The sequence below is a fragment of the Sminthopsis crassicaudata genome, chromosome 2, assembly GCF_048593235.1.
Source record: "Sminthopsis crassicaudata isolate SCR6 chromosome 2, ASM4859323v1, whole genome shotgun sequence".
Taxonomy (NCBI): Eukaryota; Metazoa; Chordata; class Mammalia; order Dasyuromorphia; family Dasyuridae; genus Sminthopsis; species Sminthopsis crassicaudata.
In genome coordinates this window covers 97,064,892-97,091,183 of record NC_133618.1, presented here as the reverse complement: position 1 = coordinate 97,091,183, position 26,292 = coordinate 97,064,892, and the positions used below count along the sequence as shown (strand labels likewise).

Sequence of the window (26,292 nt, the reverse complement as noted above, 5' to 3'; positions counted from 1 at the left end):
ACATACAAATGTATGTAAAATATATTTAACATACATGCAGAGTACATGGAAGGTAATCTTAGTGGAAAAAGCACCAACAGCCTATAAAATGCTTTCTGTAGAAGGTACCAATTGAAGAGTCCAAAAGGAGGCCAGGGATTTTAAGAAATGGAAGTTAAGAGGAAGAGCATGCTAGAAATGTGGAACACATAAAACAAAGGTACAGAGCTGAGAAATAAACTTTCAGGTAAGAGGAACTGCACGTAATCCAATATGATGGACCATAGAGGAGTACTTGTGTAAAAAAACTGAAAAGATAAGTAATTGCAAGTTTTTGCACAGCTTTGAATGCCAAAATGAAATTGTATTTTATCCTAGAGGTAATAGAAATCCACTGAAGTTTACTCTGAAAGGTTATTGCATGATTTGACTGCATTTCAGGAAAATTACTTTGGCAGTTATGTGGAGAATGGGTCAGAGTAATAGTAAGAAATTTTGGTCTTTGCCACATTGATACATCAGAGTACCTTTTTGCCAGTAGCGTGAAGCATCCTAGAGAAGTTTTGTCTAAAAGTAGCACTAAAGTTAGTTCTCTATAATGTTTTCATTTTCTAGAGAGAGTTCTTCAGAGAAAGGCCCTCAGTAGAATTTTCTTGTATCCAAAACTTGCCCTTGAAAGAGGGCCTTTCTTTGGTCTAAATTAAATCTTTCACTTTATGACTCATGGGATTAATTTTTATGCAAAAACTGTTAGGTGTCACTGTTTTTTAAATGAAATAATTACCATTTTATGTAATGATCCTTGATGATCAAGTTAGGAAATTTTCCTTTGTTGTAAGACAATAAAAAACTAGTTTCAAACTGAAATCTCTGCTAGGTCTTTAACTAGAAGTGAAAAAAGTGCTTGATTTAAAGTCAGGTCTGTGTTCAAATTTTTCTTCTTCATTTATTCCCTGTGACATTAAGCAAATCACTTCTCTTCCCTTCTCTGGTTCCAAATTTCCTCATCTGCAAAATTAAGGGGTGGGACTAAATGACCTCAAAAGTCATGTACAGGTACCTATTTTGAGAAATCTGAGGAATAATGTTGTCCTTTTATTTTGCCTAATTATCTTTTGACTTATTAAAATAAGAGAACAGCTTTGCACATGACAATAAATTGGAATTATTTTATTTAGAGTCAAAAAGCAATGTAAACATAGAATGCCATCCTACTGAAATGTATTGCACTTGCCTGTGATAAACTGAAGTTTGGTTCCTTAAAAAATGAGCATCATAGAGCCAATTTTGCCTGATATTTGTGTAAACTGAATGTGATGTGGAACACCTGTGACAAAGGTTGATTAGATTTACAGGAAACCATCGTTGATTTATCTAACATTATTCAAGCACATATTAATGCAAAAAAATTCTACCTAGTGTTTTGCATCCTTGATATACTGTTAGAGTGTTTTTCAGAAAATCTAAGCTATTTGCTACTTCAATATTGCTTCTCCTATGTGATTCTGTTACAAATCTAACATCCTCATTGTATTCAATAAAGAATTTGCTTTTTAGGGGAAATACTTTTTGATAGGCTCTGACCTTAATATATGTGGGACCAAAAATGCATAAGTTAAACAATTATAAGTGAGGAAAAATCTTGGAGAGGGAGTATTAAAAGGAACAGGAAATAATAACTAATATTAACAAAATGGAATGTGCTAAGATGGCTTTTAAACAATAGATGATGCAATACCAGTTTAAGAACAATAGCACAAATTATAAACAGATTTCTTTAAATTGTTGAGTTAGCTTTATAAGCTTCTCTCTCTCTCTTTCTGTGCCTGTGTGTATGTGTGAATTATATTTGAATTCAATTAACTGGATAGAGTTAGTATTGAATGGGTTGATGCAATAATTTTATTAGCAAGGAAGACAGCTATATCATATGCAATCAGAATATTTCTAACTCCAGGTTAAAAAGGTTTAAAATTCTACTAGGTATTCCTGTCCTTTATAATTAGCCTTCATTAGGGTTAAATGCAGAAATACAGATTTCACTGACCTAGTGAACTCTAAAGGATAATTGACTAGAAAATCTTTCTCATGATTATCCTTTATTTACAGGTTGTATATAAAAATAATGATGTCAGGCTGGAATTATCTCGGCTTGCCAAACAAGGAGATCCTAAGATGAAGATACATGGAGTAGTGGCATTTAAATGTGAAAATGTTGCAACATTGGACCCAATCACCTTTGAGACACCAGAATCTTTCATCTCTCTCCCAAAGTGGAATGCCAAGAAAACAGGCTCCATATCATTTGACTTCCGTACCACAGAACCTAATGGGCTTATACTCTTTAGTCATGGCAAGCCACGACACCAGAAGGATGCCAAAAATCCCCAAATGGTAAAGGTTGACTTCTTTGCTATTGAAATGCTGGATGGCCATCTCTACCTATTGTTGGATATGGGATCAGGTACTATCAAAATAAAAGCTTTGCAAAAGAAGGTGAATGATGGAGAATGGTATCATGTGGACTTTCAGAGAGATGGACGGTCAGGTAATTTTTCAATTTTTTTCTTACTCCTTGTTGTGCTTCCCCTTTACTAGGAATTAAAACAAAGAGGATTCTTTGTATTTATAACTTTAGTGTAAAAATAATTCCATTAAATTTCAGGCTATAATACGATTGAAAAAATCAGGACTTTCTTTATCATCCTCTTTGAATACCAGATCCAAAGTGCACATTTTCTAAAATTCTTTTTTGTACTGAGCATTCCTTTTCCATAATCAAGCTTTATCTTGGAAGATGATCTCAAACTTTTAGTGCCTTAGTTTGTTATTTACATTACTGCATTTTAAAGTAGCTGAAATAGTATCTTGCAAAAGGGATAAAAATAAAATTGTCCAGAGATTGTCACCTCTGTGATACAGCAAACATTTTGACCAAGTTTGGATTTAGGCATAGGCTGACTGAGTGACAACTGTGCCATGTAATTTACAAGGCCCTAAAAAGGTGTTGAGGTACTCTCTGATGTTAGGTCCCATGCTGTTTTCATTTAATTTGATAATTGTAGATGTGCTAAACCAGTTAAATGAGAAAATGGCTTCCCTCCCTCACAAAAAAAGTGTTTTTAATATTTGGTAACATTATTAAGGAGGATCCAATTAACCAGACAATTGCTGGATCTCCAGTTTGAGCTTTATGGATTCAAGCAATGCATTACATTGTCCTAGACTGTCTATTTTTTTTAATGAACCAGATTTTCCACAATAGCCTTTTTTCCTGTTTTTAATAGGTATTCAATCAATCCACCAGATTCTATTAAGTACCTAGTATAAGCCAAGCACTTTGCTAGTATCTAGGGATACAAATATGAAAGTGAAACAAATCCCTCTATTAAGAACCTTACATTCTCTTAGGATGAATACAATATGTGTGTTAGCTTACATTAATAAATAGAACAGGGAATATCTCTTGAAAAAAATAGTATTTGGATTGAGTCTTGAAGAGAACTGTGGATTTCAACAGAAAGAGTTGAGGAAGTATCAAGGTGGAAAGCACATTAAGAAGATATCTAAGTTGATAGAACAACAAAAATTAGTGTTTATTTGGTGTCCATTGTATAGACATGGCTTACATTTTGGAAATAACTGAGGAGCCCTCCCCCCAAATATTTTTCCCACCCATGATTGGAGGTTTTTGAAATTTCACAGAGATTTAGTTTTTTAGGTTCCTTTTCCTGTGGTTCATTTTTAAAACTAAATGTTCCTAAGAGAAGAAACTCACTGAACTCATTCATGGTTAGGTGTAATGGTTTTGGATTTTGTAGCTCTAATCCACGTTCTTCCTTAAGTGTGCTATAGATCACTGATTAATAAAAAACATAGGAAACCAGGCTTCATGAGAGTGAGAAGAAAAATTGCAAGGACAAGAAGGCAGTGAGGCCAGATAGAAAACTTTTTTTTCCTCTTTTCCTTCATTCATTTTTTTTTCTCAGAGTCTATCTTGACTATTCCACTATAAATACTTTGAGCCATAACTGAAGAATTGACCTCAACAAATTAAAAATCTGAATGGTATCCAACTGGCCAAAAAATGAGTTTTGGCAAGTAAGGTTACTGCTCAATCTATTATACTTGAGCATTAGAAACATTAATTTTAATTTTTAAAATACCCAACTTCAGAAATATTAATCAATGCCTCTTAGTTCAAATATTGTCTTTAAGTTAGTGGCCTGATAAATCTTTCAGCATTAATGAGAAAACCACTTGGCTAGATTTTGCTCTTTAAAAATATATAGTGAGTAACACTCTTAACTATCATAACAAAACCATAGCTCTTTTTTTATTCAAGAGTATTTTTGGAAATACAAGTGATTTTCCCTAGTGGTTCTTTTCACAAAATCTCCCAAAACAGAATTAGCTCCTTGATTTACATTCACTTTAAGGACATATTATTTAGTAACACACAAGTTATCAACAACCCACCTTCCCTTAAATTTCTCAGTTTTTTTTTTCTTGGCTTGAGGATTTGCTTTTTTTTTTTTTTTAATTTTAGCTTTTAATTTCTTTCATGCCCCAATACTCCCATTACAACATAAATTAAATCATGTTTTTTAAAAAAAGATTGGACTAATTGAAATAATAGTTTTGCCTTTTTTATCCATTGTCTTAAATACATCATAGAAGGGAATTTCAGAGATGGGAGTTAATTAGGATCTTAGCAGATACATAATTTAGCAACCACATCCTAAGAAGTTGCTCTGAGGTCCTGATAAGCTAAAGAACTTTCCCAGGTCAGGTACCTATCAGTATCAGGAATTAAAATTTTAACCCAGGTCTTCCTGATTCTAAACATAACATTTTTTCTATACCAACATGATTTTTTAAAGATTCTGAATATAAAGTTCAAGAAAAGCCATTTATATGAAAACAGAACATAAAAGAGGATTTTATATGAAATTAAACCTGCCTTTGCGATTTTTATTAAATAAATAATATGCAAGCAATTGGTTGGTGCAGTAGAATACAAGTACTCCAGTCAGAAAGACTCATCATCCCAAATTTAAATCTGGCCTCACACACTTACTAACTGTGCGTCTCTAAGCAGGTCACTTAATGTATATACCTCAGTTTCCTCATCTGTAAAATGAGTAGGAGAAGGAAAGTAAAACCGCTTCAGTATCTTCACAATAAAATCCCTAATTGTATCATGAAGAATTAGACACTAGTGAAACAATTGAACAACAGATTCTACATGTTATTTTCAATATTGTCTTGCTGGTTTGGACTTTCATTTGAACTTCATTTTTCTTTAATACATTTTTAAATGTTAGAAACCAACTATTGTTTTTGTTTTGTTTTTTCCCTGGGGGGGTGGATTTCTGTTGCCAAGTCTGCCTACCTTAACTTTGACCCCTTTCAATTAAAAACTGAGGCCAAAAAAAAAAAGGGTTGGGGGAATGATAACAAATAAAGTTCAGCAAAACATATCTATACAATGTCCATATCAAAAAATATGTCTCTGGACCTTGTATCCGGGAGTTTCCCTCTGCAAGTAGATTAATATATTTCATCTTCTCTCATTTGGATACATGCTTGGCCATTGTAGAGCTAAGTCTCTCAAACTTTTTTTTTTTTTTACTACATTATTATACTTATATAAAGGATCCTACTAGTTCTGCTCATTTTACTATTTATTAATTTATATTATCCTGGATTCTAAGAAATCACCTTTTTAATTTCTTATAGTGTAAAAATGTTCCATTACATTCATATGCCACAATTTTTTAGCCAGTCTCCCATTGTCTAAATAAAAACCCTTCAATTCTAGTGGTTTTATTTTATTTTAATTTCTTCCTCCTTTTAACCTCCACTTCAGGTTATAAAATTTTGTTTTACTTATGATTATATCTTTCACATATTATTCTCCCCAGTAAGTCTCCAATTCCTCTTTTTTTTTTCCTTTTTGATGCTGATGTATTTCTATACCAAACTATGTTCATGAATGTAATACTGCTTTGCCTGTTTTCAGTTAAGAATGAGGTTCATCTGATGCCCTCTTACCCTATCCCTTCTTCCATGTCTATATACTCTTTTTATATACTCTAATTGGTATGACAGATCATACAGTTCTATTCTATTGCTCAAATAAATTTACTTTTCTAAGTTTCTGTGAACTTTTGGGTTTGTATTTCAAAGTTCCTACTTAGTTTGGGCTTTTCTCTAATCCATTAAAGTACTTTCCCTTTGCACTCCATACTCTCAGTGTAATTAAACTCATTTTTAATAGAAGCTATTTTTAGTTATATGAAAACATTTTTATCCTTTAAGCTTCTCTAGAAATATTAAGAAATATTATATCACTATGCTAAAATACTTTATAGACTTTTCCCTTTAGGAAAGTGGAAAGAACAAAGGTGAAATAATATAAAGAAGATGACCAAATTTAATTCTTGTCAGATAAGATGATTGTGTCTCACAACTTGGAGTGATTGGTGTTATGATCTGGCTAAGGTCTATCTTTTTTTTTAATTTAGGAAAGAACACTTAAGGGGAAATGATGTAGGAAGGAAGAGACTGGTCACTATCATGAAATGCTACTGGCTTGATTTTTTTTGTTTTTGTTTTGCAGTGGGGTGTGTGTGTGTGTGTGTGTGTGTGTGTGTGTGTGTGTGTGTGTGTGTTTTGTCTTTAATGAGCTTTTCCTTTTCCCCTGGATATTGATTCAAATAGTATTTAAAGCAGTTCCATGTTAGAAGAATGGCAGATTTTGTCAATTTAGAGATTTCTCTCTCCAAGCTAGAAACAATTTTGGCTTTATATTGTCTTTGCCAGATTTGCATTCATATTGAAGAGTTTGTTATTAATATCATTCTTTTTTCTTTGATATTTCCAAACCTTTTGGAACATTGCATTCCAAGATCTCCTTTCTTCCCCTAGTAGAAGCTTTAGGGTCTTGTATGATTTTTGGGAGGATTGGGAGTGGGAGGGAAATGATGCTTGAAACATTATTGAGTGAATTTTGGATATGATGCTACTGGAATTTGTTTCAAGTGATCTTCCTTTCAGGAAGTGATTTGGTAAATCTCTCAATTTTACTTTGACCCTACTTCTCACTGAACTGGGTAATTTTCATTTGTCTACATTTTACTCTATTTTTTTTCCTTTTTTCTAATACTTTCTGTCTTATGGAGCCATTGAGTTCTTGGATAAGTTCATTTCTTGGATAAGATTTGCCACTTTCTCCTGTTATTTTCTTTCCAATGCTTTCTTCAAAACTGTTATTTCTTTTTGTCTTTTCATCTCCCTTAATTTCTTCTAGATGTTTATATAGACCCTGTGGAAAATAAATTTTTTATCCTTTGACTCTTTTGCTGTGAAGTTTTGAGTATTTTCATTTGTAAATGGTAGTCATCAATATGTTGTTTTATTTACACTTATTTCCATTTTGGCTATCTCTGTTCATAAATGGCAGTAGTAAACAGTTTGTTTTATTTTCTCATATCCCCAGCTCTAGTTTTTGAAGTGAGTATTAGTAATAGGAAAAAGTCAATTTTCCCTACTGTGATTTTAAGTGGAGGGATTAGCCTATTTGCTCTTATCCTTGATCCTTTGGGTTTTTGACCTAAATTCTAATTTCCAGAATTAGTTGTCCTCCAACCTTTGAATTTTATAGTGCTAGAGTTTCAGGACATAGTTTTATGGAACTTAGGCACTCTGAACCTAGGATATTCTTACCTGAACACTGTTGTCTGAGGGCTACTGCACTATATGAGGAAATATGCTGGTAGTCCCAGCTTTGATTGCCATGGCACTGCCAATTACCCCTTTTCTTTTTTTTTTTTTTTTTTAAATTTTTTATTTTATTTTATAATTATAACATTTTTTGACAGTACATATGCATGGGTAATTTTTTACAACATTATCCCTTGCACTTACTTCTATTCAGATTTTTTCCCTTCCTCCCCCAACCCCCTCCCCCTGATGGCAAGCAGTCTTATATATGTTAAATATATTACAGTATAATTTAGATACAATATATGTGTGTAGAACCGAATTTTTTGTTGCACAGGAAGAATTGGATTCAGAAGGTAAAAATAACAGTTTACATTCATTTCCCAGTCCTTTTCTGGATGTAGCTGGTTCTGTCCATCATTAATCAATTGGAATTGGATTAGCTCTTCTCTATGTTGAAGAAATCCACTTCCATCAGCATACATCCTCGTACAGTATCATTGTTGAAGTGTATAATGATCTTCTGGTTCTGCTCGTTTCACTCAGCATCAGTTGATGTAAGTCTCTCCAAGCCTCTCTGTATTTCTCCTGTTGGTCATTTCTTATAGAACAGTAATATTCCATAACATTCATATACCATAGTTTACCCAACCATTCTCCAATTGATGGACATCCATTCATCTTCCAGCTTCTAGCCACTATGAAAAGGGCTGCCACAAACATTTTGGCACATACAGGACCCTTTCCCTTCTCTAGTAGTTCCTTGGGGTATAAGCCCTGTAGTAGTATGGCTGGGTCAAAGGGTATGCACATTTTGATAACTTTTGGGGCATAATTCCAGATTGCTCTCCAGAATGGTTGGATTCTTTCACAACTCCACCAACAATGCATCAGTGTCCCAGTTTTCCCACAGCCCCTCCAACATTCATCGTTATTTGTTCCTGTCATTTTAGCCAATCTGACAGGTGTGTAATGATACCTCAGAGTTGTCTTAATTTGCATTTCTCTGATCAATAGTGATTTGGAACACTCTTTCATATGAGTGGAAATAGTTTTAATTTCATCATCTGAAAATTGTCTGTTCATATCCTTTGACCATTTATCAATTGGAGAATGGCTTGATTTCTTATAAATTAAAGTCAATTCTCTGTATATTTTGGAGATGAGGCCTTTATCAGAACCTTTAACTCAATTACCCCTTTTCAAGGCTTACAAGATCCAGATTCTTCCCCTGGGGCTGTTTGACCATTTTAGGGCTTTCTCAACAGAGACTTCCACCTTGCTATTTCCAGACACAGAACTTAGCAAGTTTCTCTGACATTTGCTTTCCTGTAAGAACTCCTTAATCTATTGCTTGTGAACTTCTGGCTGACTTTTGTGTAGTTATGGGGTGAATGAAATCACATGTTGTAGTTTTTCATTGGCTTTCTTGATTATTATTTAGTCTGGTGTCATTTTCGGGCTTTGGCTGGAGTATGTATGTAAGGCTGGGCAGTCTGCCTCCCATTCAGGCAGAAATTTTGGCAGGAACATCTGCTTTTATATTAAATCTAATTTTAATATCAGCTATAGCTAGCTCAGGATCATATGCATGCTCTACCATCTGTCTATGTATCATCTAGTTTTTTCATTAAATTTCCCTCCAAAATGGTCCTGTTCCCATTACAGGATCTCTTGATAGATTACTACATCCCTAAGAATTTCCTCTCTCTGCCATTCATATATTGTTCATGGTTAAGCCTTAAAGAGATTGTATTTATTTTACTTTAATGATCTTTCTCTGACCAATAGTGAAAAATAAGAAACCTGAAAGGACTGAGGAAAAAAGGACAAAAAAGGCTGTCAGAATGTATTACCTTGATCCCAAGATTTCTCTTGGTAATGGTATTTCCCATGTGTACTTCTCTTGGTAGTTGGTCTCTCTATTTCTGGGATTCAAAAAACACAATAAGAAAGAATTACTTCCTAAAGTAGATTATCAACCATTTTGCATTATTTGTGCTGATGACATTCCTACAGAAAGAAACCTTCTGTTTACAGCATCATACTAGTTACTTTAGGAGTGTTGAATCTGAGGAAGGAATTTTTTTCAAGAGCAATACCGTACAAAGATATGTCCTTCCATACATCTTCCAACTGATTTAATCCATGTACACTTCTCATCCAGATGAATTAGGAAGTTGGTTACATTTATCCCTTTCTTCCTTCCCTCTACCCTTTTTTCTTTGGTTTCATGTGATAATCTGCAATTGGCCAAATACTGCCAAAAAATAATTTTTTTTTGTACTGGGAATACTGGTTTTATAGATTATGTAGCTAGTCTTCAGTCAGGTATGTACAAAAATATTAAATCTTTTTTTTCTGCAGCTTAGTACACAATACAAATGCCATTTTCTAGCCAGTTGAATCACTATTTATTATATTATTGGTTAGAATAGATATGGATGTGTGACATGTTAAAGCAATAATATATGGATTATATACCTCAGTCTATTTAAGGATGAATAAGATGCATTGTAATAAGTGAAGACACCTATCTGACAAGTGTAGGCAAAATATGATACATGATTAGAATACAGAATGAGTCAGCTCAAGGACAGAATGTACTTCCCCAATTCTCTTTATGTTAATGAAAATCTACAATAGAGGCAGAGGGGATAGAGTACTGGTCTTGGAGTCAGGAAATTCTACCTCTGGTATTTAACTGGTCAACTCTGGGTAAGCTACTTAATTACCATGTGACTTTAGTAGTTTCCTAAGTTATCTCATAGAGAACAACCTACATCGAACTGAGGAAATCAGAGGGCCTTTGAGTATGGGTATAACAGAATCCAATTCTCTAGAAGTAGAGATTTTTTTTTACCAACACATATTCTATTTTTAATCAACAGAGATAGACTATGTTCTTCTAATTTAATTGAACTGAAAGTTAATTTTTTTAAAGAAAAGAAACATACTACATAGAAATATTAGTTACATTAAAACTATTTAAAATTAGCCCTCTGGATTTTTAATAGGTTGAAATGAAGATACTATATTTGGAAGAGTTTGGGACGAGAAGCAGATTCTTATAATCATGAATGGATTAATGAATCAAAATAGGCATACAAAGAGATGCACATGCACCCACATAAGAATGGACATGATCATTCACAAAAATAATCTTGCTTTTTCAAGAGATGCAAAGAAATGGTCATATTACTTTGGTTTTTGCATGTAAATCAAATTGGATTTAATAGCTGCTATCATTAATATTCTATATTCTATAGTTGAATACTAAGGTGGTTTTGTATTGAATCATTGTAAAAATGAAGGAATGAGAAGATGAATAACCATAGTAACAGTGACTTGATGTAAATGCTATTTCTGATTTTAAAGTATCCATTTCAAATATCAGCTGAAAACAGGAAATACAGTTTCATACTATGACTTGTCAGCTATAGTTTTAATACCAGTTCCTTTCTTAGAAGGCTTATAGAAATATGATTTATTAATATAATGTAGGGAAATCGTATTGATATGTCAAGAGGCTAAGGGAGGTATGATTTTAGAACTTGTTACCCAAGTTATACAAGATGGGAACCATGTCTGTCAAAAAATATTTATATGCCTACTAGCTGAATATTTGTGTTCATTAACTTATGTAATAATTAAAAATCTAAGATGTTAATGTTGTTTCCATTGTTTAGTTGATTACATTGTTTAGTTGATTATCATGTCACTCTGTTAGTCAAAATAATTGAATGTAATCTTGGGCTGTTTTGATGGAAATATGTTTTTCAGAATACAGGAAATGATCATCCCATTATATTTCCTGTATTCAAACTAAATTAAAGTATTCAACTCAATTTGTTTGTTACAGGTTAGGAAACTATTGTAAAGTCAAAATGTATACAGAGGAAGGCGATCAGAGATATAGAACGACTTAAAACCATGTCATATGAGATTGGATTAAAGGAATTAAGAATTTTTAGTTTGAAGAAAAAATTTAGAGGTGACAGTATCATGGTTTTGAAATAATTACGTAGAAAAGTAGATGAGTCATCATTTGGGAAAGAGGGCACAGTGAGCATGTGCATCATGTGTGATAAAAAGATTGTGACTTTTGGGGTCAGAGGCCTCAGTTAGGAATCCTGGCTTTCTCATTTACTCCTTTTATGACCATCTGAAAAAGGAGAGAGTTGGATTAAATGATCTATAATACCACCTCCACCTCTAAATTTATGAACCTAGGTAACAGCTGAATGGAAATTACAGGGTGACATATATCAGCTCAGTGTATGGTCAGACAAAGATTGAGTGGGTTACCTTACGGAGCAGTGAGCTCCTAGTGACAAGAGATTCACAGGTTGAAGAAAGATAAACACATGCTAGGAATTTTGTAAAATGGATTTGTGCATCTTATATTCTAATGTCAGTGATAATAATTAGTCGCTCTTTTGCATAAAGGAGAGGAGAGATTGAGGGACAGAATAGGGACAGAACATGAAAAATATGACCACTTTGGGATACTTTAGTTCAGGCTCTCAGGGTTTCTCAACTGGACTACCAATACAGTCTTCTAATTTGGTCATCTGGCTTTGATTTCTCTTCTCCTCCTCTCAAAACTGCCCTCCACTTCACTGCAAAAATAATCTCTGTACAGCACAGGTCTGTTCATTGTCACCCTTTGTGGAAGAATCGTCAGTGTTTCCATATTGCCTGTAGGATAGCATTCACTCTTCAGTTTGGCATATAGAATCTAGCTGCGGTCAGCTTTCTTAGATTTCTTTTACATTGCTTCTCTTCACTATTTTACAGTCCTGCAGAAGTTCTGAAATTTATATGATGTCCCCTAAATTTTCTTTCCTTATTTTCTCCCTAAACTATATTTTATGTATTTATCTGTTCAGAAGTTATAAGCACCATTTCCTCCAAAGAATGTGAATATCTTGGGGACATATTCTTTTTTCTTGTTGTTTTTGTTATTTATTTAATATTTCACCAGTTACATTCAAAACAAATTTTTTTTACATTTGTTTTAAAATTTTTTGAGTTCTGTGTTCTCTCCCTTATTCCCCACCCACAATTAAGAAATCACATATGAAATTATGCAAACCATTTCCATAAAAGTCAAGTTATGATATTGTTTTTCTTTTTGTTCCTTCAAATTTCCCAGTACCTAGTACATTGCTTTGTCCTTTGAGTGGGGGAGGGGAATAGTGTGAAAGAGGAGGACCATATGATTTTATCATTTAGGGAACTCCTCATGGCCAAAGCTGACCTTCTAGTCTAAGAAAACAACCTTAGGCCACTGACTAATTTGCCCAAAGTCACCTAACCAGAGTATTGTAAATAGAAAAAAATTGGTCTCAGGTTTTCTTGAATCTAAGGCAAACTATGTTTTTCTACCTTGTCTTATAAAAGCAACTTAATGAATACTTATTAAATTGAAATTAATTAATACAGTATTGTTTAATATACAGAACTGGGACTATTCCTAAATGGCATAGCCCAATCAATTGTTTGGAACTTGTTGAAAATAAGACCATGAATTTAATCTTTACAGGGTGTGGGAGGTATGAAGGGCATTCAATTTTTGGTCATATAGAGAATGCTTAGTATCAACCATTTCATAAAGAGAATCCAGAGAAAGAACGTGAATAGCTTCAACCCATATTCACTACTAGGGAAAAAGCTATTGAAAAATGAATCGATACTAGTTATGGAATGCTATAATAGAAAGAACAATGAAATGTCAATCAGAGAATAAGGGTTTGTATCCAGATTTTGCACCTTATTTTCTTTGAGACCTCGCTTCACCTTTTTGGCCTCAATTTTCTCATCTATAAAAGGATAAGATTGGATGGGATTGTCTCGGGTTTCTTTCAACTGCAAATCCTATGAATAATATACCATTTTTATATATAAAGGACTACTCTCTTCTAACTGGAATGAGAGAAGCCTGACTGCAGAAGGGATTATTCCATTTTTCTATATCACCAATTTGGAACACAGTACCTGGCATATAGTAAGTGCTAAATAAACACTCTATTTATTTTCCCACCCCCTCATTTTTCAAGCGAAGAAATTTAGACACAGATGGATTAAGTGGCTTGCCAAAAGTTTACACAAGCAGTAAATAGCAAGCCAGAATTTGAGCCTAAGTATTTTAACTTCAATTCCAGTGCTCTTTGAACAAAATTTGACCAAGTTAAACTTTGGAGTCATGCTATTCTATCTTCCAGTTTCCATATGAACAAAAATAATGTGGAGATGCTAAATAACTGTGATAGAGTCATAGCAGGTCTACTTGGCGATCTCATTAGCTCCAAGGGGTTTAAAAATATCTCTATTCAGATTGTCCAAAAAATATCTTTGTCTCTCTCCTGATCTCAGCTGCTTGATAAACATCTTCACTAGAATAGCCTATCATTATATTGAGCTCATTAGGAACAAAACAAGAACATAACCTTCCCTCTTCATCTGCCCATTCCTCCAAAAGTTCCCATATCTTTTTGAGGGTTACATATTATTTACCAATTCACTCAGTTATATAACCTATTAATCATCCTCAACTTTTGTCACTCCTCAATCATCTGCTAAGTAATGTTACTTTTGTCTCCACAATATGTGTAACAGCTTTTGCAGCTATTTGTTCTCCCTAACCATATTAACATAGTTCCCATCAATTCTTTTCAGAACTATTATAAGATATTCTGAATTAGATCATTTTTCTCTTCCTAGATGACAAAAAATATTCTTACAATACAGATCCCAATATCCCACTTTGCTACTCCAAAAACATCAGAGGTTGCCCCTTATTTTAGGTTAAAATAACAGATTCTTAAATCTGGCATATAAGGCCATCTCCAGTCTAGATTCCATTTACATTTTTAACTTTGTTTCATATTTCTTTCTTTCACACATGCTCTGATCCAGTAGAGACAATGTAATTATAGCTGTTTATTTTTTAAATTTGATTTTATTTATTTTATGCTATATTTTAAGTTCCAAACTGTATCCCTCCCACCTCCACCCGGCAGTAGAGACCATAATTTAACACATATATGGGTGTGGTGTGTGTGTGTGTGTGTGTGTGTGTGATATGTCAAATCACACCTCTAATACCTGATTCTTAAAATGAACATTCTATCTCTTACACTTGCTCCATGCTTGAAATAAATCCTCTTTTGATCTCTGCTTCTTAGATTTGTCTGTCTTCTTTAAAATCTCAGCACAGATATCCTCCTTGAAGTCTTTTCTTTTTCTCCTAAGTATTGCTGTTAATCCCTTCTAATTTATTTCTTGTTTATTTGTGTTTATATGATTATTTGAAATCCAATCTGTGTAAATGTGTAAATATGCATATATATGTATATTTGTATATGTATATATACTTGCATAAATGCATTTATATTCAATATAGTATTAAATCTTAAAACAATGACAAGACTTTAAAGATATATATTGTGTACATATATATACACATGTATATATATGTATATACATCTATAACTATGACATATGTATATGTATGTTATTTTGAAAACCATATATATATATATAAATACACACATATAGATATATGTACATGTACATACATTATAGTCTGTTATCTATGAATATATTTTCCCAAGTGGATTGTAAGCTTCTTGAGAAGATAACCTGTCTTTTTCTTTCCTCATAAATATCTGATATAGTGACCAGTGTTAGTAGAAAATTAATAAATGCCTGTTGGATTTCTACCTTAAACTGCATATGTTCCTTTTACAATGAAATGTAATATTAAATAGATGCTATTTATAGAATTACATTTATAATCAAGTGGATCTTAATATATATTAAAGATGTAAAAGAAGTAACTAATCTAATCCAAAAAGCATATGTTAAACACTTTCTAAGATACTGTAGTAAGTGCCATAGGTAGTAACAGTCTACTGGGAAAGGAGGGATGATAGGGCCAGGGATAATACCTACATGGCTGTATTAATTACTGAATCTAATTAGATGAAATTCATTTTGGGTAAATATAAAATCTGATGCTGGGTTACAACAAATCAACTTCAGGAGCACAAAATAGAGAAGATGCAGTTAAACAATATTTCCTTCTGTAACAGATCTGGTCATTTTAATGGAATGCCATTTCAGTATCAGGCAGCCAAGAATATCAGTAGATTGTATTAAGAAAAAAAAATGTTTTCTAAATATAAGAAAATGGTCATGTTTCTATATTGTGCTACATCAGACTTCACTTGGAATATTTTGCTATATTCTGACCACCAAGAAGGATATTCATGAAACTGGAAAGTATCCAAAAGAAGGAATATAGGATTTTAAAAGGCCCTCACTTTATGACATATAAAGAATATTTGAATGAATTGGGGATATTCATTCTAGAGAAAACAGTGTTGAGGGTGGAAATTATGGTTGTGTTTTAGTATTTCAAGGACATTCCAATTAAAAAGGAGCTAGAATTATTCTGTTGGATGGAAGTGCACAGGATCAAGAAAAATGGTAGAAGTCATAAAGATGTCAGTTACAACTAGAGTGTCCACAAAATAGAATAAGATACTCTAAAAGGTAGATTTCCCTTCCTTGGGAGTCTTCGGGAATTGGCTGGATGCCTGCTTGCCAAGGATTCTGTTCATGTATGATTTGTCTATGAGATTTCTTCCTATCTGAAATTCAATGATTATATGTGAATTTAAAAAATTAAATTTCTGAATTTATCAACAGGATGGTAAAAGGCTTGTAATATGGAGGCTACCATAAATGGTGGTGGTTTATTTTATAAATTACCAATATTACAGGATTCAGAAAGGAACCAGCTTCCTTAAACATCTCCCATCTTCTGCACCACTCTTGTTTTTAACCCCCTAGTAGAAAACAGCTGTTTATTTAATTATTAGTGTGTCAGTTATATTACTAGGGCAAATTTAATGACAATTGTTTCAAAGTTTTGTTAAGCTCTTTGGCACATTCAATGATAACCTCACTGAAATCTTTATAGCCAACTGTCAGTCATTCTTTGAAAACCATCATTAGTTATTGAAATCAAAGAGAAAACGTATTATTCTTGTCAAATTCTGATTGTGTACAGCAGGGTACAACAGATTGTATCAGCAGTTATTCCTGGGTAAGCCTGCATTTAACAGCTAAGAAGCTATTGAGATTTGAATTGAAGTCATAGAGTTCCAGTTTAAGAACTAGAAATTACAGTGGAAAAGACACATGGTTCTCCCCAGAGCACATAATTAGAGGTTTATAGTAATCACTGTTTCATGTGAACAGCACTTTCTAGCTATCTATTAGTGGCTCTGATTTCTTGTATACCATTCATGAATCACCACACTTAGAAATTCTACTGGAACAACCATTAGCTGATTACTTATATTTAGGTGTTGATATGAACTCACTCCCTGACTGTAAACACTCCTCCTATATCCCCACTCAGACACCTGTTGAATATTTTGATCTCATTTTTGCCTGACACATGACCATAAGCATCTTTTTGCAGATGTATTTGTAGTTTTGACTTTTCAAATACTCCAAAAATCAAAGAAAATCTAAGAGTCGGTCAGCAGTTATCTATTATCTATTATCGTGTGTTTATGAGCATATATTTTAAGCATATTATATGTTTATGGGAAACTAGATAATAGTGAATAGAGTGCTAGATCTATAGTCAGAAATACATCCTCCTGATTCAAATTTAGCCTCAGACACTTATTAGCTGTGAATCCTAGGCAGATCACTTTATTCTATTTGCCTTAGTGACTCATTTGTAAAATGATCTGGAGAAGGAAATGGCAAAACACTCCATTATCTTTGCTCAGAAAACCCCAAATGGAATCACGAAGAGTTGGACACAACTGTAAAACAACTGAACAACAATTGAAAGCATGCACTATGTGCTAAACACGAGCTTTATATTGGGGATACAAGGAAAGATAAAAGATAGTCCCTGTCCTTGAGATGTTCACATATAATAGAAGGAACAGCAAGCAAAAAAAAATTTACAAACAAGAAATATATAAGAAAAATTGGAAATAATCTATAGAGGGAAGGCACTAGAATTAAAGAGGATTAGGAAAGACTTCTTATTGAAAGTCAAATTTTAAATGGGATTTAAAGGAAACCATGAGGTAGTGCTGGGGAGATAGGATATTCCAGACATGAGTGACAGCTAAAAGCCTGCAGGCAGGAGATTGAGTATCTTGTTAAAGGAAGTACAAGGAGGTTAATGTTATGGGGGGAGGCAAAGGGGAAGAGGGGCAAGTCTGAGGTATGAGAAGACTGAAATTGCCTTCTCTAAGGACCATAAGCGAATAGCAGGTGCAAAAGCAGAAGGGCAGAGGAAGGAATAAGCATTCATATGGTGCCTACTTTGTGCTAAAGGCTGCTGGATGGCTCAGTGGATAGAGTGCTGGACCTGCAGTTAGGAAGACTTGAATAAAAATCTGACATTTTGATAGTTGTGTGACACTGGGCAAGCCATTTAAGCTCCACTTTCCTTAACCCACTGGAGAAGGCAATAGTAAATTACTTCACTGTCTTTGCCAAGTAAACCCCATGGACAACATGGTCTACAGAGTCATGAACACCTTTGTGCCCGACATTGTGCTAAGAATTTTTTAAACAAATATTTACCTCATTTTTCATCCTCACAACAACAATATGAAGTAGATGCTGCAATTAACCTTCATTTTACACTGAGCAAATTGAAGTCAAGATTAAGTGATTTATTCAGGGTCACACAGTTGGTAAGTGTCTGAAGCAGGATTTCAACTCAGGCTTCCCTGACTTCATCACAAGCACTTTATCCATTGTTCCACTGGTTAGCTCAGTGCCTCAAAGCAAACCCCAATGCTTAGGCCAATGGCAGGTAAAGTTCTAACATTTGAGTTTGAGTCTTCTTTCAAGTAAGCATAAATGGAGAAGATAATTTTTGCACAAAAAAATGCAAAATTAACTTAGGAAATTCAAGGGAGTTTCTAACCTGTTCTCATGATCTGCATGTGCTGGGGATTGATAATGTATTCATTTGGATAATTGCATATACATTAAATGCTACAAACTGACTGAGCTGAACCCAAAATTGAAAAGAACAAGAGTGTAAAAAAAAAACTTTGAGAAATTGCAAAGTTCCTTAATGACTTCAAGTCCCCCTCAAACTGAGATCCATATCTTTGGCATGATTAGTTTTGTTAATGTTGTGTGGTATGGAACATTTGTCTTCCAACCAAGCATCACTCAATATAATAATTATAAAATGTAATAGGTTATAGAATGGCTTGAGCAGACCACAAAATGTTACATATAAAGCATAAAGCAAGAGAAGTGGTCTAATAGTTCTTATGAGACAAACACTTGACTGGAAAAATGGATCTGTATATAGCAAGAAAAAGGATAACTAATAAAAAGCCAATAGAATCATCTGAAATCTTCATATCACCTGTTATGTTGAATGGACTTCTTGTGTCAGATATATAGGAAATAGATAAGGGTAGTACCAAATCAGAAGGTATAAAAAAGGCATTATTTGCATCATAAAAAGAAATACCATATCAATGAAACTGAAGATTCATGAAAGTATTAAATTATCAAAATATGTATAATCAAAATGCACACTTGTAGTATTTTGGACATTCAATTCCAATATTTCTATGTTTATATACCTTTAAAAACCAATCAATTTATCTATATATCAGGTACTATACTAGTAATACAAAGACAATAATAAAGCTGTCTGCTCTCATGAAAGTTATATTTTCTTGGAGAAGATAACATGTACAAATATTATTTACGTATATATATGTATATATATATATATATATATATATATATATATATATATATATATATAATATGGCAAATTGATGGGGGAATAGGGTAGGCTACCATATGAGTAAGTTAAGAAAGTCTTTATATAATAAAAAGTGCCAGAACAGAGTTGTAAATAAAGCAAAGGATTCTCAGATGTATAAATGAGGTGGGAAGGCATCTTCCAGATATTGAATCAAGGCAGAGCAAAGGGTTGGAGGTAGGAGATGGATGATTGTATGTGAGTAAGAGCAAAAAGGTGAGTTTACAAAGGAGATTTGGATAATGAGTTTGAGGATATAAATTGAAGTCAGCTGTGCTTGTGTGACTGCTGCCCAGGAGAAGACCAAGAATGAATATGTAGATTTGGGATTCATCTGCATAGAGATAATCCATTAAAGCCATGAGGATTGATGTGTTCATCAAATGAAAAAGCATAAGTATAGTTCTTTTTTAAATATAGTTTGGACTGAAACCAAAAGAACAGTTTATATAATGAATAGATTAGTAAAAATATCTCTAAAAGACATCAGAACCTAAATTATGTGTAATAACCAGACTAAGGATGCTGATGCATATTTTCTCCTCTAAGGGAGATCTAGTAGACTACAGGTGTGGAATATTGCATAAGCATTTCACTTAGCTATTTTTATTTGTTGACAAGAAATTAACAATTTACAATTTAGGGAGAAATTATTAAGAACTATCAGTGGTATAATATGATTAAAGTTTTAATATGATAAGTTAAAAATAAAAAAAAGTTGATATGGAAAACTGAAGTACACAAAGCCATGGCATTCGCCTTGCAAGCACAGTGTACCTGTTGTTTGCTTAAGTTAATTTTGGTGTAGTGTAATTCCCTAGTACAAAAAAGTATTTTATAAAGACTATTCAATGCAGTCAGTTTTCTACTAAGTTTTACTAAGAACTGATTATCTATTCTATAGATGATCTAGGGATTTAGATTACCCTACCTTCTTCTTTTGGTTATCTATTCTTTGGGTTTATCATTTTTTATCAGAATGGGAACTACTGGGAGAAAAAGTCATGGAGGAAGCAAAAATAAAATCTTAATGAATCAGTCTAATTCCTGTCTATGAACTCTGGTAAAATAATGATAGAAGAGGAGGCTGTAAACAGTGGTTTGGAGTAGAATGGAAAAAAGTAGGGGGAAAAAAGTACAGTAGATAAAAAGGTCTCCCTTTGAAAACAGAAAACTTAGACTTTCATCCATGATTTTTTTCAGTTGACCATGGACATGTGATCTAAAATCTTATGCCTCAATTTTCTCATCTGCAAAATGTGCTGAAATAGAGGGTTTCTGAGGTTTTTAAAGTATAACATTCCACACATGTAGTTAACATCTCTCCACTGAAAAGGAGGCATGCTTCCTTATTCTGGGTCTGGAACAAAGACTTGTTGTTACATTTAATGACCAACTTTCTGGCTTTTATTCTTGTTTTCCTTTTTAATTAATACTATCATTTGATTTTGCTTTCTTCACTTTTAAAGGACCCCATGAAATAAAATCTTTCCAAATTTTTTTTGAATTCTTCATTGATATAGTTTTTCAGAAAAGTGTCAAAACCAGGTTTATACAATCATATTAAAATATTTCATTTAATTCCTATACAAAAGAATAAAATATATAAAAGTATAATGGATTCTTGACCATCAAAAAAATCTCATAGCCAGATGACGAGGGGAGCCCCAAAACTCTCTTACTCTTTCTCTTGGACTTTGGGGGTAAAGCTTGGGAAAACTCCCTCAGAGAAGCTCTCCCCTGAGAGAACCACCCCATGGAATCAAGACAAAGTAGTTTCATTCTGTTATCTGGGTGGGACTAGTTGAATCCAAGACCATTCCTACTTAGCCAGAACTGGAGAAGGAGATTTCTATCCAACTCCCTCTCCTATAGTATTCTATTTATGAAGCTTGATCCAGATTAATTTCTCAAATGAATACTAATAAAATTTTTGTATCAGAATGCCAATGATATCATGTGAAAATGTGAATATGTGTCTAAAAATAAGGGAAAGGATTTGAGTTTTATACATAATCAAAATATGTATCAAACTGTTTTTTTTTTTCCTGATGAGGAGATTTTCACCTTGGAAGATTTTCTTGCCACAGAAAAACAACAGAGGGATATCTTCATAATCTCTTTTAAATCATTTTCATTGTTAAAATGTATTTGAGTGGCAGATACCTACAGAACCTAGAAGGAATTCTCAATTTTCTACTGATGTGCTTTATTGTGACAACTACCCTGCTGCCTTAATTATCAATGAATATGATTAAATATTCATCTGATTTTTTTTCCTTTTCAATCACTATTTTATAGTTCAATTATAATGAACTGAACATGGGAAATCTTTATCTTAAAGTTCCACTAACACTGTTAGTGATTATTCTCTTTTTTCCCCCTCAGGCAAAGATGCCTTTTATTAACAGAATATAGAATTCAATAAATACTTTATCAGAAATTCATGTATCAGGGTATTTTCACTTGAGTTGAATAGAGAGTTAGCAACTGTATTTTTACCTTCAGTAATTCTTCCAAAAGTGAAAAGGGATTTGCTTGCTTCCTTACCCAAGCTGAATATTATCACCTTTTCCCCAAAAATTATAGAGTTGAACAGAACCTCAGTGGCATCCAGTAAAGTATATTTAATATACAAGTATCCAGTCTTTGCTTGAAGACATCAAATTGAGCAAATGATCCTCTTTGTGTAGTCAGATCTTTGCATGTATGTGTGTATATATATATATATATATATATATATATATATATATATATATATATATACAGAGAGAGAGAGAGAGAGAGAGAGAGAGAGAGAGAGAGAGAGAGAGAGAGAGAGAGAGAGAGAGAGAGAGAGGAGATTTTTTCCCTTATAGAAAACCAAAATCTGCCACAATGCATAGCAATATGTGGGTTAACCTAATCTTAGCAACCATTTTCCTTCTAACCAAGTCTACATGTATAATCATAGAAACACTCTCAAAGTCTTATAATTGCCCCTTTCTTTAAATCACTTAGCTACAGACCATTTATGTAATAATATAACCAGTAGAGAATAGTAGTATCAGATATTCTAATAATAATGCCTTCAAGCAGTTTATAATCTACTGGCTAACAAAAGGACCATAATATTGACTTAATTACTAAATATAGTCTAGAACATGTAAAATTGTTACTTATACTTCTTTTCCTTTCTGCCTCTCTGCTCCAATTTTACAATAGATTTTTGTATAATTTTTTTTGAAATTTTGTATATTCTTTTTGAAAACTTTCCTTCCCTAGAATATCCCATTCTACTTTTTGTCAAAGTCTAGAGAGACAAATGTTCTCATTTGTCTTAATGTCTTAATTACTGGCAATCAAGGCCACATAGATATATGCTGATCAGTCCAATCTGTTTGGCAACAGTTTTGAGACAACTCCACTATATATCATAAAATTAAGAGATAGATGTGATTTTAGAGAGCATTAAGTCCCTCATTTTTACAAATGAGGTAACTAAAGCTTAGAGAAAAGTCTATTGACTTGTCCAGTGTTATACAAGAAATAGATTTCTAGATCCCACATTTTTCTCCAGAGTTAAATTCAATGACCCTGTGATGTCCCACTATATTATATTGCCTTATTCTCGAGATTTTTGGTACAATTGAATGTGGATAAATGTTAGAAAAAAAAATTTCCCCCAATACTCTCTTTGTCATTTTGCTTTTGACCAATCCTTAGAGTCAAAAACAGAAATATGTCCTTGAATAAACAGAAGATTTTGTTCTTTAAAATTAAACAAAAAACTTTTTCAAAATGTGACTAAAAAGAATATATGGGAAAGTCTAGATGCCATAGTAGATAAAGTACTGGATTTAGAGTAAAAAAAGATTAATTTTTCTTAGTTAAAATCTGGCCTCAGGCACTTACTAGGTATATGACCCTGAGCAAGTCACTTCATCCTGATTGCCTCAGTTCTTCATCTGTAAAATGAGCTGGAGAAGGAAATGGCAAACCATTCCAGTATTTTTGCCAAGAACCTCCCAAGAAAGTTCACAAAGTCTTGGACATGACTTGAAAATAACGAAATGAACACAAGAAGGGTATGTAGGAAAGTTTCCTGCATTTAGACTCTATTCTTATTCTTGGAATGCCCTGTTCAACTTAGCTTGTTAAGGTATCTTCCTCCTGCCAAAGAGGAGTGGGCAGAATTTACTTTTTTTTTTTTTTTTTTTTTTTTGTGAATTATACCCTAATTCATTGAAATAAGGTTAGAAACTCCACCCCTTCTTCTGTGTGTTCTCTTTTGTTGTTAGTTTGTTAAATGCATCCACTTCTTTACTTTCATGAAAAGCAGTTAATTAATTTGTATATTCTTAGTATGCAGTCTTTATACGTGATTAAAACCTCTTCCTGATTTTCTGCTTTTTAATTAGGCTCTTATAGGGCAGGCATCACTAGGAAACTCACTTAGAATGGCAAAGAGGCCAGTGTCTTAACAAATAGGTGCATTTTAAGTTTTAATGATAATGAAAAGAGAAAAAAAGGAAATGTCATATATGCTTATGCATATATATGTATGTAAATAAAACAAATATTATAAATATTCATTAAATTCTAACTGAAATTTAGCATTGTATTTAATCATGGATATATTCAATAAAACATAATTTTGGGAAAGAGTCCATTGGTCTCCTTTGGTCTGTATCACACACACACACACACACTCACACACAGAAACACACATACACACATAAAGTAATATTAAGAATGAATTTAAATAGGTAGGAATATGGGAATGTGAAAGGTAGAAATTATTATTCAAATTCCTTTCTCATTCTACCTCACTCCCTCTCTCTGAAATCCCCATCTCTGTAAATCCCCCTTTACTGAAAGCCAAATTTGTAATGCTTTTCAGCCTGTCTCCCCTAGGAGATTTTTTCCCTTTCTTTCTGTGAAAATCTAAAAACAAATGTTCTCTTAATGACTTGGCTGCCTGGGCAGTCTCTGTCAGTAGTTTCTATGCCCTTCTCCCTGTAAAGACAAGCTCTATTCTTCTGTTCAAGTCAAGGAATGCCTTTTCTGCTGGGATTTGAAATCATCATGTGCATGGTGTAGGGAGCAATATCTTTTGTGTCCTTAACTAGATAAATGCTTTCACATTTGGCACAGACTGTGTCTACATCAGAACTGACCTTAAATATAATATGAAGCAAGAAATTTGTCCCTTCCATCTAGTTTGTTTTATTTTTCTCCTTTTCACACATCTATCTAGATCCATTGCTCTTCTTCTGCCCTTTGGAGGCCCAGGAAGCCCTACTGTACTTCTTGGCCTTCATCATTCCTTAAGTTTCAAATCTTTTTTGACCTATTTCTTCAAATAAAAATGTCTCTCACCAATAAACTTGGAGAAATTATAAAGCAATTTTTTAATTATGAGGTTAATATTTTTATAATGACTTTATGGTGGGAATTTCAGGAATATATTAAGATAATGGCAAAACAATGTAAAATAGAGGAAACATTATGAAATAGATTTAGGAATGCCTCAAGTAAAATTTGACCTCTTATAACTACTAGCTCAATGATCATAAACAATTCCTTTTACCTATCAGAGGAAGCTAAGTAGCACAATAGATAGACCATCTACTGTCAAAGATTTGAATTCAAATTTAACCTCAGAAACTGATAAACTGCAATTATAGGTAAGCAATTTCACTTCCACTTGCCTCAGTTTTTTTTAATATGTTAAATGAAGATAATAGCACTTATTTCTCAGCCATGTTGTAAGAATAAAATGAGGTAACATTTATAAAATGCTTTATGTGATTATGCTATAATTAATTAATTATTATTTTCTGAGTGTCATACAACTTTCTAAGGCTTAGCTACTAAGTTTTAGATGGATTTTAATCTTAAGAGTAGAGGAAGTTCCCACAGCAAGGAGAATGCAGTTATTTGATTTATTGTCATCCTAAGACAGTAAGATAAATTTTTCTGAGAAAGCTAGCTTTTGACTCCTCTATAAATATCATCCTGGAGGTGACTGACTATTCTGCCTTTGAATTAGAGCGAACTCTGGTTTACATCTACAGCCTCCTAAGAACTTTTATTTTATTAAACTTCCTCTTTCCCCAATTAGTCAAATCACTTAAAATTTTTGACCATTTTTCTAAAACCATTTTTCCTAGAAGACAGGATTTGTGCTTTATTCATCTCTGTATACCTACTAGTACCTAGCATGTATTATGCCTTAGCCAATCAATTCTTTCAGAGCAACCAAATCAGCTATGCATATGAATACATCATTTTCTCTTCTTTGAAGAAATAATCACTAATATATTGATACCTAGATCTCAAGGCACTGACATAGATGAGACTTGATCTTATCGCCTTGATTTTTCCCTCCAATAATGTATGTGTATGTGAATGACAGTTCATATGTTCCAATCCATCCTGTGCAACTCTTCCTATAATTTCCCACAATAGACCCATGGAATATACTGAGGGCTTCCCTTTATTATTCTTGACATTTTGTGAGTAACAATGGAGCCCACAAAATGTCTTTCAGTTGCCCTTCCTGTTGCTCTCTGGGCTGTCCTTCTTTCTGGCTATCATGGTCTCCTTGAGTTACTATGGCTAAAAAAAAAAATCATCATTTAGTAGTAGACAAGTTCACAAGGAGAAAGAATTTGTGCCAGAAAAGTGCTCTGTGTGTGTGTGTGTGTGTGTGTGTGTGTGTGTGTGTGTGTGTGTGTGCATGTTTAAATCTT

At 33.2% G+C, this 26,292-nt stretch overlaps 1 protein-coding gene across 20 annotated transcripts in view; it reads left to right on the top strand.

Annotated features, from left to right (window-relative positions):
• LOC141554693 (neurexin-1-like) overlaps positions 1-26,292 on the top strand; it is a 980,690-nt gene that overhangs the window by 566,447 nt on the left and 387,951 nt on the right. For all 20 annotated transcript variants that reach the window (XM_074286902.1, XM_074286898.1, XM_074286888.1 and 17 more), the window contains one exon: positions 2,089-2,527. In XM_074286902.1, the coding sequence (XP_074143003.1) occupies positions 2,089-2,527 (439 nt within the window). The remainder of the gene's footprint in view (positions 1-2,088; positions 2,528-26,292) is intronic.